This window comes from Salmo salar, chromosome 16 (assembly GCF_965601325.2).
Source record: "Salmo salar chromosome 16, fSalSal1, whole genome shotgun sequence".
NCBI lineage: Eukaryota > Metazoa > Chordata > Actinopteri > Salmoniformes > Salmonidae > Salmo > Salmo salar.
Genome location: NC_138306.1, coordinates 68,750,001 through 68,763,086, shown reverse-complemented (window position 1 = coordinate 68,763,086; position 13,086 = coordinate 68,750,001). Strand labels below are relative to the sequence as shown.

The following is a 13,086-nucleotide window of genomic DNA, read 5'->3' as shown; positions in this document are numbered from 1 at the left end:
TCCAGGTAGGAAAGAGAACAAACACCATCAACAACACTGCACCCATTACAGTTTGGGACAGGTTACTAGACACCTTTTCACTCACTATAATAGTGTCACATGATTTTGTTGATAAAAGGGTGGGTTGACCTTTTTGCCGATAGGGAACTGATGGATTTCTGGAGCTTTAGGGATGATTCTGGAATCTGGGTACTATCTCTGTTGTATCAGTCTCGGAGCAGAAATCGTTTCTGGCGAAGTGAAACCAATCCTTGACATTAGTAGCACTCGCCCTAATTGAAGACGGTAGCTACCGGGCTGCTCCGAATTTTCTGTCCCCGGGTGTTTGAGTATAGAGCCATTTCAATTAGCCTAATTAAGCAGTGAATGCTGCGTCCCACTGCTGTAAGTTCCTCTCAGACCTAAAGTGTGTCACGACAAGTTGGAGTGGGTTAAACAAACAGCCCTGACCCACAAAAAGAAGATACTGAAATGATCAATAACTTTTTTGGGTCATGAGGGATGTACACTGACTATACAGAATTAGTAAGAACACCTGCTCTTTCCATGTCACAGACTGACCAGGTGCATCCAGGTGGAAGCTATGTACCCTTATTGGTGTCACTTGTTAAATCCACTTCAAATCAGTGTAGATGAAAGGGAGGAGACAGCTTAAAGAAGTGTTTTTAAGCCTTGAGCCAATTGAGGCATGGATTGTCTATGTGTGCCATTCAAAGGGGCAAACAAAATATTTAAATGCCTTTGAACAGGGTATGCTAGTAGATGCCAGGCGCAACTGTTTGTGTCAAGAACTGCAACGCTGCTGGGGTTTTCACGCTCAACAGTTTCCCGTGTGTATCAAGAATGGTCCACCACCCAAAGGACATCGAGCCAACTTGACACAGTATATAGCCTTTTCTTACCAGTTCTAAATAATTTTAGTCAACCCTCTTTATTTTGGTAGCATATAATCTATTATTCAGATTGATGCTGGGCCTCGTGTGCTTCCGCTGTGGGGTCGTGCTTCTTTTCAGTAGTTATGTAGCTACTAGTTAGTTCCATTCTGTGAGGTAACAACAAGGGTGTTGTCAGTTTCTCATAACGTGAGTGTTCACCCCTAGAGAAGTCTGGGGAAATCAGAAGGCACTCTAGATATATGGGTACAAAGTCAGCATATTGCACATGAAATATTGAATGCATCTAATGTTGACGAGCTACAGAACTCAGAGAACTGTGTCAGTCTCATCTACCATGAAATCTACCATTAATGCCTCTAGGTTCATAGATTTAGTCCAAAAGGTGGACTGCCATGCTAGTAATGGCATGTACATTTTCAATAATTTTCGTTGTTGGACATAAAAGGCTGTAAAATCACCAGGAAATAATCTCAAAGTGATTTTAATGTAGGAAACCTGTTCCCAAGTATTCCCACGCATAAATAGAGACATATGTGATCGTATCCCAATATAATCAAGGTTTGAAATGATTATTTTTTGTGTCTAATACTACAGTATATCTGTTTGGGATTATTGCTGTCAATTTGTAGTGTACAAATTATTTATAACTATGTTCCTGCCGGCCCGACCATCCGCTCAAGGAAAAATTGGCCCGCGGCTGAATGTAATTGGCGACCCCTGGTCTAAGCAAGCCTATGGGTATACGTCGTGTGAAGCTGACTGGAGATTGGATTAAAAGCCTTGAGAGAGAAAGTTGTTCCCTGACTACATGATGAGCAGCATATGTTTCCCATAAGGCTGTGGCCTGGAGCCTCGCTCAGAGGCATCAGAGAAGGAGAATGGAAACTTTGCAGCACGATTAGGGGCCCTGAATTTATAACTAATTATAATCAAGTTATAGCAACTCCCTACCTAGTAATGTTGGTTTTGTCCATAACCTGTAAGTTCTGCTTTTTAAGGCTGTGTATCCTTGCAGATTGTCTGTTCAAATGCATTATATAATGTAGATGACCATCTGTCTCTCTTGTCTTCCACAGGAATGAGGTTACTGTATAAACCATGCTAAATTGCAATGGACTGCTTTAATGTCATTTTGTTGTAGCGTTACATACTACTCCAGCCCCCGTTAGTGCTGCGTTTTTATTGCACTCTATGCATCAGATGTAGCCAGTAACTGCAATGCACACACACGTCATTAGCATCATTGCAACTGTGCAGTGATTACATTTAGCATAGAGAGGAGACAAAAGCAGAACACACTTTCCTCAAAGACCTGAGCTGCCAGTAGGCAGTCTGCTCTTCAAAGGGCCACTACTACACTTCAACAATAGATCCAGTCTCTTAATACAAGGGGATGTCGTCCAGTTATTATTGCTCCAAAACATGTATTTGACGGTCCTGTTTAAAGGGATAACCCACCCCCTAGAAATAAAAATCATAAAACTCCTGTCAATTTGGTGAAAGCCTATGTTCTATCTGTAAGTAAAACTAATTTTTTCTCTCCATGATTTAACTTCTAAGTGGTCCATCTGTGAAATCAGGAAATCGTGTCGGAACGAGTCAGAGCTACATGGTTCTCCTCATTGGAGATAGGGGATAACACACTATCACATTTAATAACACTTTTTTTGTGCTCAATCTAAACAGTGTACCAAATGATTCAACTCAGTTTCTCTTTCAAGTACCATCCCACAATGCGCCCTGTCTGTGGGAAAGGTGGGAAAGGGCCAGTGTTGCCATAGCAACATCCTCTGCACTCACTCTAGTCAGAGATGAACTGCAGGTTGAACTCGGTGAGATAGACGCCTAAATTGTTAGTGCAGTTGGTTTAGGCACATTTTACAGATAGCTAGCTACTTCACATGCTGATATTGACTTTGGTATCATTGTGTGTAGATACGTTTGCTACTTAGCAAGCTAAATACCCAGCCAGCCCAGATAGCATTGCATTGTGGGTTTTGTAGTCGACTTGAGGTGCAACAGATTTCCAGTACGATTTTCACATGTTGCTACCAACCTTGTTCTAACGACAAAATGAAACATTTGTTCACAAAAAATATTGTTTTCACAAATTAGTGTTATTTAACACTGTTAATCTTAGGAATTAGTGGTTTGGGGTGGATTATCCTTTTACGATTCCAGATACACCTTTTGATAGGCCCTGTTATTGATTACACTTTAATTTCTTCTCTCTTTTCTTTTCCGACCCCTTTTAATCTCTCTCACCTTTCCCACTATATCTCCCTCTCCTCTCGCTAGCCGTAGTCACTGATTACCACAGCCACAGTATCCAACGAAGGGGTGCTGGTGCTTGGGTGACCCACTACCAGGAGCCTAGCCGTGCCCACCACCCCCACCCCTCAAGGGGCAGGCCGAGGGGGAAGCTGGCTAAGGGGGAGTCCATCTCCCTGCCTTCCTCGCCCCTGGTCCATCGCCAGTCCTACATAATGCCCTCACATATGGGCATCAAGTCCCCAGGTACTGTAACAGCCATCCACCAGGCTTTTGTTCTTCTAATGAACACACATATACAGTTGAAGTGGGAAGTTTACATACACCTTGGCCAAATACATTTAAACTCAGTTTTTCACAATTCCTGACATTTAATCCTAGTAAGAATTCCCTGCCTTGGGTCAGTTAGGATCACCACTTTATTTTAAGAATGTGAAATGTCAGAATAATAGTAGAGAGAATGATTTCTTTCAGCTTTTATTTCTTTCATCACATTCCCAGTGGGTCAGAAGTGTACATACACTCAATTAGTATTTGGTAGCTTTGCCTTTAAATTGTTTAACTTGGGTCAAACGTTTCGGGTAGCCTTCCACAAGCTTCCCACAATAAGTTGGGTGAATTTTGTCCCATTCCTCCTGATAGAGCCAGTTGTAACTGAGTCAGGTTTGTAGGCCTCCTTGCTCGCATACGCTTTTTCAGTTCTGCCCACACATTTTCTATGGCTTTCAGATCAGGGCTTTAAGATGGCCACTCCTCCAATACCTTGACTTTGTTGTCCTTAAGCCGTTTTGCCACAACTTTGGAAGTATGCTTGGTGTCATTGTCCATTTGGAAGACCCATTTGCGACCAAGCTTTAACTTCCTGACAGATGTCTTGAGATGTTGCTTCAATATATCCAACAAATTTTTCTGTCTCATGATGCCATCTATTTTGTGAAGTGCACCAGTCCCTCCTGCAGCAAAGCACCCCCACAATATGATGCTGCCACCCCCATGCTTCACGGTTGGGATGGTGTTCTTTGTACCTGTTTCCTCCAGCATCTTCACAAGGTCCTTTGCTGTTGTTCTGGGATTGATTTGCACTTTTCGCACCAAAGTACATTCAATTAGTCAATTAGCCTATCAGAAGCTCCTAAAGCCATGACATCATTTTCTGGAATTTTCCAAGCTGTTTAAAGGCACAGTCAACTTAGTGTATGTAAACTTCTGACCCACTGGAATTGTGATACAGTGAATTATAAGTGAAATAATTTGTCTGTAAACAATTGTTGGAAAAATTATTTGTGTCACGCACAAAGTAGATGTCCTAACCGACTTGCCAAAACTATAGTTTGTTAGCACGAAATTTGTGGAGGGGTTGAAAAACGAGTGTATGTACATTGTATGTGTATGAGTGTATGAAGTGTATGTAAACTTCCGACTTCAACTGTACACACACACACACATACACACACACACACACACACACACACACACACACACACACACACACACACACACACACACACACACACACACACACACACACACACACACACACACACACACACACACACACACAGAGGGAAGGGCACATCTAAAGATAATCTGTAAAAACGAATATACTTTCATCATTCTCTTTTTTGCAGGTCATCTTGTTCTCGTTGCTATGTTCGTTGCTAGCCTAGCGACGAGTCCCGCTCGTAGCATATTGATCACATGTGCTGTTCTGTAGCTCATCACATGTGCTGTTCTGTAGCTCCCACGGTTCTGACAGGCTCTTGTGTGCTCTTTGTGGAGATTAGGTTATGATGGCTCTGCCTGGTTTTTAAGCCCAGTGGGTTTATAGCACAGCCAGTACATGCCTAATGATTGATTAAAGGCTATTCACACAGCTAGCACTTTATTTCCCCTGGGAAATATAGTAGATTATGCTCAAATCTCATTGTCAAATGTACATGCTGTCCAGGATACAATACATCAATAACAACAACTCACTGTATCTCCAAGGACTGAATGCTGGGGAAGTTTAGAAAGCAGATAGTTTGTCATTAGCTTTCTGATTATTTCTACTATGCCTTGATTTGTCAGTGGCAGGCCAGGGTTATGTAGTAACTGGGTTTCTACTCTCTACAGTTCAACCTCTTACTCACTGACCCAGTGCCCAGCCCCCGCTGCGCCGCTTTGGAAAGGAACTGTATGCCTTTTTTGGAAGATTATGCTTAGACGTCTTCAACGTTGGTGTCTTCGGCATTCTAGCTGAGTAACACTAGGTGGCAGTGCGGTGTGCGTCAAGCTGAAGCTCCGAGTTTACTGTAGTATTGTGGACCTTTACCTCAACACACACAGACACACACACACACACACGGACACACACACACACTCATGTTGGCGATTTGAACTGTTATCATCACAGGGATTAGTTTATACTGTACTACATGTATCCAAGCTCATGCTGGCTTCTCCCAACTGGTAGGAGAAATTCAAATTCCCCACTGCAAATCCCATCTGGAAGAGTTGAATTTCTCTCTCTCTCTCTCTCTCTCTCTCTCTCTCTCTCTCTCTCTCTCTCTCTCTCTCTCTCTCTCTCTCTGTTGCTCTGACTGAAGGTCCGTACAGGAAGCTGGAGTATGTGGAGAGTCCGTCTTTTCCTGGAGACGCGTTCGTCTTCGCTCTGAACAATAGCAAGACTTCCCAAAGAGGTGAGTGTGAGCGTGTCTGCACAGAGAGTTGTGGATGAGAGACGAGACAACGGGAGGGGAGAGAGAATGATATACGGTACGGTACATTTGGAAAAGGAGGAAGAGAGGTACAGAGGATAAAGAGAGAAGAGAACAAATCTTCCATAGTTTTGTTTAAATGTTAGTTGATTTAGCGCCTGCTGTTATTTTTTCATATGTACAGTATGTGCAAGCGTATTTGTGCACGTGGATGCATGTGTCCATGCGCATGTGTTTATTCGACCTGTCAAACCTAAGTTGTGCTGAGGGTAACAGTGTAAATGCCAGCCATCCCCTGCACAGCTGTCTATGTGGAGAGGCTGGGGGCTAGTCCTGAGGCGGAGCAGCCTGTCTCCAGCATCCTCCTGCCCTCTTTGTTGCCAAGCACCACTCTTCTCCCTCTGCTTCTCATAACCAACGGCGACAGCGTGCCGTTTACTGTGTGTTTCAATCATTCCGAACCCCCTTCCTGGAATTTGTCACGCCGAGGTCAGTTGAGAGTTAGATTGATGAAGCTTTCAATATTGTCTGGTTGTTTTAGTTACGAGGTGTTGGTCCTAATAGTACCATGGAGAGCTGAAAGCATAGATTCACTGATTATAGCTTCCTGACCTCAGGTGGGAAATCAGTTGGGCACTTAGGCAATGGATGGAGACATAGACTGATAGACTGAGGATGCAGTCTATCTCTCTCTCTCTCTCTCTCTCTCTCTCTCTCTCTCTGTGTCTCCCTCTCACACCCTCCCTCTCACTTTCTCCCTCTCGGTTTGTCTTGTTTAGTTTTAGCCACAGTTGTGTGATTTGAGGACAGCTTTTTTAAAACAGTAACCACCATTTTCCACTGCCCACATAGACCCATAATGTATCTCCAGTAACCATTATGAATGTACAGTAAACATAGATAATTATAATATACATTCACTTACCATTTCCTTCAAAATCTTGTGTTAATTTGCAATACTTTTCAATGTGGCGTTTTCCATATTTGCTTTTCCATGTGCTTAGCTCGTTATGAATTTGAATGAACCCTGAATGGTGCAGAGGTATAATTTTGACATCATATCAGATGATTAGGTTTGCCTTTCAAAACCACCTCAGCAGACTCAAACAAATGAATGACTAGAAATGAATAGCTGTAAAATACATTTGAGTGTATTCAGCGTAGGGTTCGGTAATGACTTTGACTTTGGTAATGACTTTGACAGGCCAGATCATTATTCTCTTTTGCACAAAAAACAAGAATACTCCTGTCGGATAAGAGTGATGAGGAGGTGTTGTTTCCTTGAGACGGAGGGTGCAGAGTCAGATCTTGTTCTCAGTGTTTGTGGATCTCTGCTTTGACCAGAGTGCCTTCCCACTGGGCAGAAACTGCTTGAATCAACGTTGTTTCCACCAGTGGAGGCTGCTGAGGGGAGGACGGCTCATAGTAATGGCTGGAATGGAGTCAATGGAATGCTATCACATGCAAACCACGTTTGATACCATTCCATTCACGCCATTCCAGCCATTACTAGGAGCCGTCCTCCCCTCAGCAGCCTCCACTGGTTTCCACGTCATTTTATCCCCCTAAAAATGTAATGTGATGACATTGAATCAACGTGGGATTTCCAAAACCTCAGCAACGTAAGGGAATGTCATCTTTTTTTCACCCAACTTTGAACCTTAATCTAATGACTTTTCCTGTTGTTGATTTCACGTTAGTTGACAACTCAAGCAAATGTAATTCAAATATAGATGTTGAACTGACGTCTGTGCACAGTGAGTTGAAGTGTGCTAAGATTTGATTGAACAACCTTCTGCCAGAAAGAACCAAGCGTGCTCCAGCACCCGGTCTATTACACGACCCAGTGTGGACCAAAAGACTTCAGATGTATGTTTTCCACAGAAAGAGAACGTGTATCAGAGTGATAATGTGGAAGGAAGCTGCTAATGTGACAGTTGCTGTGACTACGGTTGGTTTACTACGTTACTTCCATTAAGCTGGATAATGGAGGGTGACATAACAGGATTCATTTAGTTCAGGTGATACCCTGTTTTGATTTCTATCCGAGATGGTACCCAACTATCCTGGCATTGACGGTCTCTTTTTCTTTCCCATTTGTAATGTACACTGTTGGAATCAGGAGCTCCAGCCAGACAGTCAGATCTCTTGCAGACAGTCCAGCCCCGTGTGCCACCAAGCGTCTGTTTGTCCTCCTGTCTCTCTCACTGTCTGTGATTAACAGCTCTGCATGTGATCTCTGCTGTGTAGGAAAGGTGCTGGTGCCTGCCTTTCGTCTAACCAGTCAGCTCGTTTCATCACCACCCCTTGTCTGAGAGATGGAGGAAGTTGTGACTTTAGGCGGAGAAGAGAGGAGGGATATGCAATAGTGAGGTGGTGGTGGCTGTTTCCTCCTATTTGCTTACTGTGTATTGCATCATCTTTACAGTTCATTAGAGAGAGCAATGGATTATGCGGAGGCGGGGAGAGGATATCGACAGTGAGATTGAAAAAAAGGGGGCAATCCTGAGGGCTTGAGGGGTGGGGGGGGGGCAGTGGGGGGGAGCAGGATGGAGAGGGGGAATTGATGGAGGAATACACTCTTAGAAAATAAAGGTGCATTCTAGAACCTAAAACGGTTCTCCGGCTGTCCCCACAGGAGAACCCTTTGAAGAACCCTTTTGGGTTCTATGTAAAAACCCTTTCCCACAGAGGGTTCTACATGGAACCCAAATGAGTTCTAGCTGAATCCAAAAAGGGTTCTACCTGGAACCAAAAAGGGTTCACCTTTTGGAACTCTTTTCCCCAAGAGGGATTGAGGGGAGAGATGGATGAGAAGGTGTCTAACCCAAGAAGGGTTGAGAGTAACTAACGCCCAACAAGCTGTGTCTTGGCCCTCCCACATTCCTTCCCTTCTTCCTCATCTCTCTCAATAGTAGCTCTGTTTCCTAAACATCATATTTTCCAACTCACTGTTGTATGTAAACAGGATAGAGAGGTGTCGTATTGAACACCCTCTCCTCATCCACCTCTGCATCTGTACAGTGGCTGTCACGGCTGTTCGAAGGAGCGGACCAAAATGCAGCGTGTTCGTAGTTCCACATATTTATTAAACGTGAAACTGAATGCAATACACTTAAATACTTGAATATACAAAAACAACAAACCATGACGCAGAGAGGAAACCACACTACTCAAACGATAATAACCCACAAACAGGAAGAGAAAAACCCCTACTTAAATATGATCTCTAATCAGAGGCAATGAGGATCAGCTGCCTCCAATTAGAGATCAACCCCAAACAATCCCAACATAGAAATAGACAAACTAGAACTTAAACATAGAAATAGAAAACATAGAACAACCCAAAACACCCCCTGTCACGCCCTGCCCTACTCTACTATAGAAAATGACATCTTACTAGGGTCAGGACGTGACAGTGGCGACCTGGAGGTGAAAGGTCATGGCATCAGGCCCTTCTCAGTGATGTATCGACGCAGCATATTGCTCATCTCAGCCCAATCTGTCCGGACGGGGCAGCCAGTGCCAAAGACGGCGGTGCAATGGCGCCTACCCTCTGCTGGAGGCCAGGGCTGAGCTGAGCTCATTGAGATTCTATGCCTGTCTCCTAACCAACCGGGAGCGCTGAGCAGGCACACACACATACACATATGGACACACACGCAGACAGAGCTGCTTCAGTCATGCAGCCAGGGACTGAGAAAGCCACAGCCTCTTCATCGGTAATGAGGCCGACCGGCGCTGCTGCTTCTGCTGACCTGTGGATGCATACATTAACCTCTCCTCCATCGGCATAGTATACATAATCCTCCATCCAATCGACGTAGCCAGGTAGGAGGAAAGGCAGGAAGGAGGAACTGAGCTGGACTGAGCTGAACTGTGCTGGGCTAGAGAACGGTGTGTGTGTGTGTGTTTGGTGTGGTCGTATCGTGCTGCTCGCAGCGATCCGCTCGTCTGTCATCTCTCTCCATCTGTCCTCCAGAGCTGCACGCGGAGCTCCAGCCCAGCTCCTCCACCTTCTCAACCCAGGAACTGATGACCAGGCTGGGCTTCTTACTGGGAGAAGGGACCCCAGCCTCGCCTAGCACCCCCATGGAGGACCGGAGGGAAAAGAAGGTATGTGAAATGAAAGATGATGGGTAGAAGGAAGGAGGGAGAGTGTCAGAATGTCAGAAATATGAAAATGAGGCTCATATGTTTTCTTTGCAGCTGAAGTGAGGAGTTTTTGTATGGCTTCTTTAATTAGATTTAAAGGCAATGTTTTGTATGATAACCAAGATTGAGAGTTTGTTTTTGTTAAGCTGCAAATTTAGAAACTACAACTTTGAAGGTAAATTACCAGTTGAAAAAGAAAACCAGAGGCACTCTTGACTTAATATTTGAAAGTATATACTGTAAAGGCATTTTCTTTATGGAATGTGTACATAATGTGATGTCAGTTGAATATCTTGCTTTTAATCTTGTTGCATTGGCTCGCCACATGCTGTTGAGCCTGCAGGAGGTTTATATACTGTACTGTGTCATTCTATCACCGTTTGAGCATTGCCCCACTTTCCTAACCTCCTTCCTCCACCTGAGCTCCAGATGGAGCCAGTTTTATGGAGACAATGTGTCGGCTGTGAGCGCTGTACCGTGTCCTGGTTCAGATAACTGATGGGGTGGTAAGGTGGGAATAGCACTGAGCTGAACGTTCTCTAACGTTGCAGAAACGCTGAGTGCTGGGATGAGTTGAGACCTATAGGATCTAGAAAATGCAGGGTTCGAGTGTTGTTGGAGATATGTATGTTGGAGACATATGAAGAAGGATGCAGATATTGGGGTTTGGGGACATTGGGAGGAGAGGGGGACATTGATTCACACACACACACACACACACACACACACACACACACACACACACACACACACACACACACACACACACACACACACACACACACACACACACACACACACACACACACACCACACACACACACACACTTATATACAATGACCTATATACCATACATAACCTGGGGACAGCTGGAAAGGGGGCTAACAGGGTCTATACCTCTGATAGTACTTGTAGATAGACTGAGCTTTAAATAAAACACCTCTTTCTCTCTCTCTTCTCCCTGCCCTTTCTCTTTCTATATCTCTCTTCTCTTTCCACACGTTCTATCCATTTCTCCTCCCTTTCTACTTGACTCATATCTCCTACTCCCCCCTCTTTCCATCCCCTCTCTCCTCTTTCACTCTCTATCATCCCTCTCTCACCCTTCTCTCTCTCTCATCCCTCTATCTGACTATCGCTCTCTCTCCCTCTCTCGCTCCCTCTCTGTCTGTAGTGTAATATCTCTGGCCAGGTGGTGAGCCCATGCTCCACATTGACCTGCAGCACTACGTCTCCATGCTCCGACAGCCCCTGCTCCACCCTGGGTAGTAGCAGTACCGGGGGGCCACCCTCCTGTCTCCCCAATCCCAGCCCCAGCCCAGGTGGGACCCTCCTCAGCCCCAGTCCCTGCCGGAGCCCCAGCTCCACACTTGAGAGCCAGGATAGCGGAATCATAGGTGAGTGGCTTATATAGACCATCATCCCCATAGTTGGATCAATTTCAATTCAGATATTTTCTCTGTGTTGTATTCTCTTCTCACCTCCTGAGAAATAATGGATATGTGCACGTGATTGTGAGATCTATATGGAAGAAAAAACACTGTCTCATCCTTCCATTGGTCATCAATATATCTCAATAATATATCTCAGTACTCACATTGTCAATAATCCTGATTAAGATAAGGGCCTCAGCACTGAAGAAATAGAGATAGATCATACTTGTTTCACCTTGCTTTGAGTTCTCAGTCAAGTCTTTCTATCTCCCAACTCTCTCTCTCTCTCTTTTTGCCTGTGCCACTTTAGTCGAGAGGCTTCAGTTCCCTCTTGACAAAACTGGGACGTTGCTGTCTTTGCTGCGTATGGGTCTGGACTTTCTAAAATAGGACATCTTTCTCCCTAAATAGAGCTTGTATTTCTCGGTAAATACAAAAAGGGCAAGGGGTGCACAGTACAAGCGTTTGATTGCGATGATGTCGATGTGTGACTGATGTCTCGCCACTGTTGATGTGACTGATGATCGGACTCTTACTCTTTAACTCAATACAGTGTCACTGCCAACAACGTACCAGACTGGAAAACTACAGTGAACCGAAGCAGAGTTTGAGCTCATCCTAAATGACAGCTATTCCTAACTTGATCTTATCCAAAAGGCACTCATTAGGAGTCAACAGTTTGGTTTTGTCGTTTGTAATCACCTTACCCCTGTCTACTCCCCCTGTGCCTCAGCTACCATCACCAGCTCTCCTGAGAATGAAGATCGCGGTGGTTCCACTCTGGATCTGAGCAAAGATGGCAGCTGGAGGGGCGCTGGGCGTGGCGGGCCCCGAGGCGACTCCTGCCCTCCTGTCGCCAAGGACGACCTGCCAGGACCCAGCGAGGCCCTGCCCAGGCCTGAAATCACCATCCTAGAGGAACCCAGAACTCCGCCCCCAGCCAAGAGGCCCCTCCCACAGCGCCACACGCACAGCACTTCTTCCCTGGTGATGCAACGCCCTAACTCTGTGGCAGGTGAGTGACCATCTCTTGCTGCTGACTGGTGGTGTCTCAATAGTATCAACTAGTCTCCTTTCCTTGTGTCCTTTCCTCTATGATTGCTGGCCTGGTAGTGCATGATAGATGAAAGCAGTACGTCGGAGATCTGTCCAGTCCTTTTACCTTTTAGCGGTGATGAGGGAAAGGAGATGAGGAAAGGAAGCCATGAAAGACAATCAAACAGCTCTACCTTGACCAGGTGTCTAGAACCAATCGTTTTTGTGGTGAAGTTCTCTTTCCTCCGTTCATTCGTGTAGTTAAAACAGCTGCAGCTGAAGTTTTTTTCTGACCATGTGGTTTCTGTGACGTGGACGAGCCGTCAGACAGAGCTGCTTCCTGTCTACTTTCTATCGTTAGATGAGGACGGCATGCGGCATTACGTCTCTGGAGGATGGAGACAGTGAACGCTACAGTATTCCAGGAGGGTTTATGTTGTTATCCTACATCTGTTTCTCCTCTGTGTTTGAGAGAACAAGAGACAACTTTTCCTTCGTTAGATGTCACTTCATTTGGAGAGCGGGGGGGCGGTCTCTCAGGGGAGTGGATCCACTGCAATGACTGACAGACTCTTCTACTCTTGTTAGGGATGCTG

The 13,086-nt window shown here is 45.0% G+C and overlaps 1 protein-coding gene across 1 annotated transcript in view; it reads left to right on the top strand.

Moving 5' to 3' along the window:
* The first annotated feature begins 8,587 nt into the window (after nt 1–8,587).
* The window catches only part of LOC106574228 (protein TANC1), a 40,948-nt gene continuing 36,449 nt past the window's right edge, over nt 8,588–13,086 (top strand). The window contains exons 1-3 of the mRNA XM_082962858.1: nt 8,588–9,982; nt 11,197–11,419; nt 12,189–12,470. Of these exons, the coding sequence (XP_082818984.1) occupies nt 9,902–9,982; nt 11,197–11,419; nt 12,189–12,470 (586 nt within the window). The 5' untranslated portion in view covers nt 8,588–9,901. The remainder of the gene's footprint in view (nt 9,983–11,196; nt 11,420–12,188; nt 12,471–13,086) is intronic.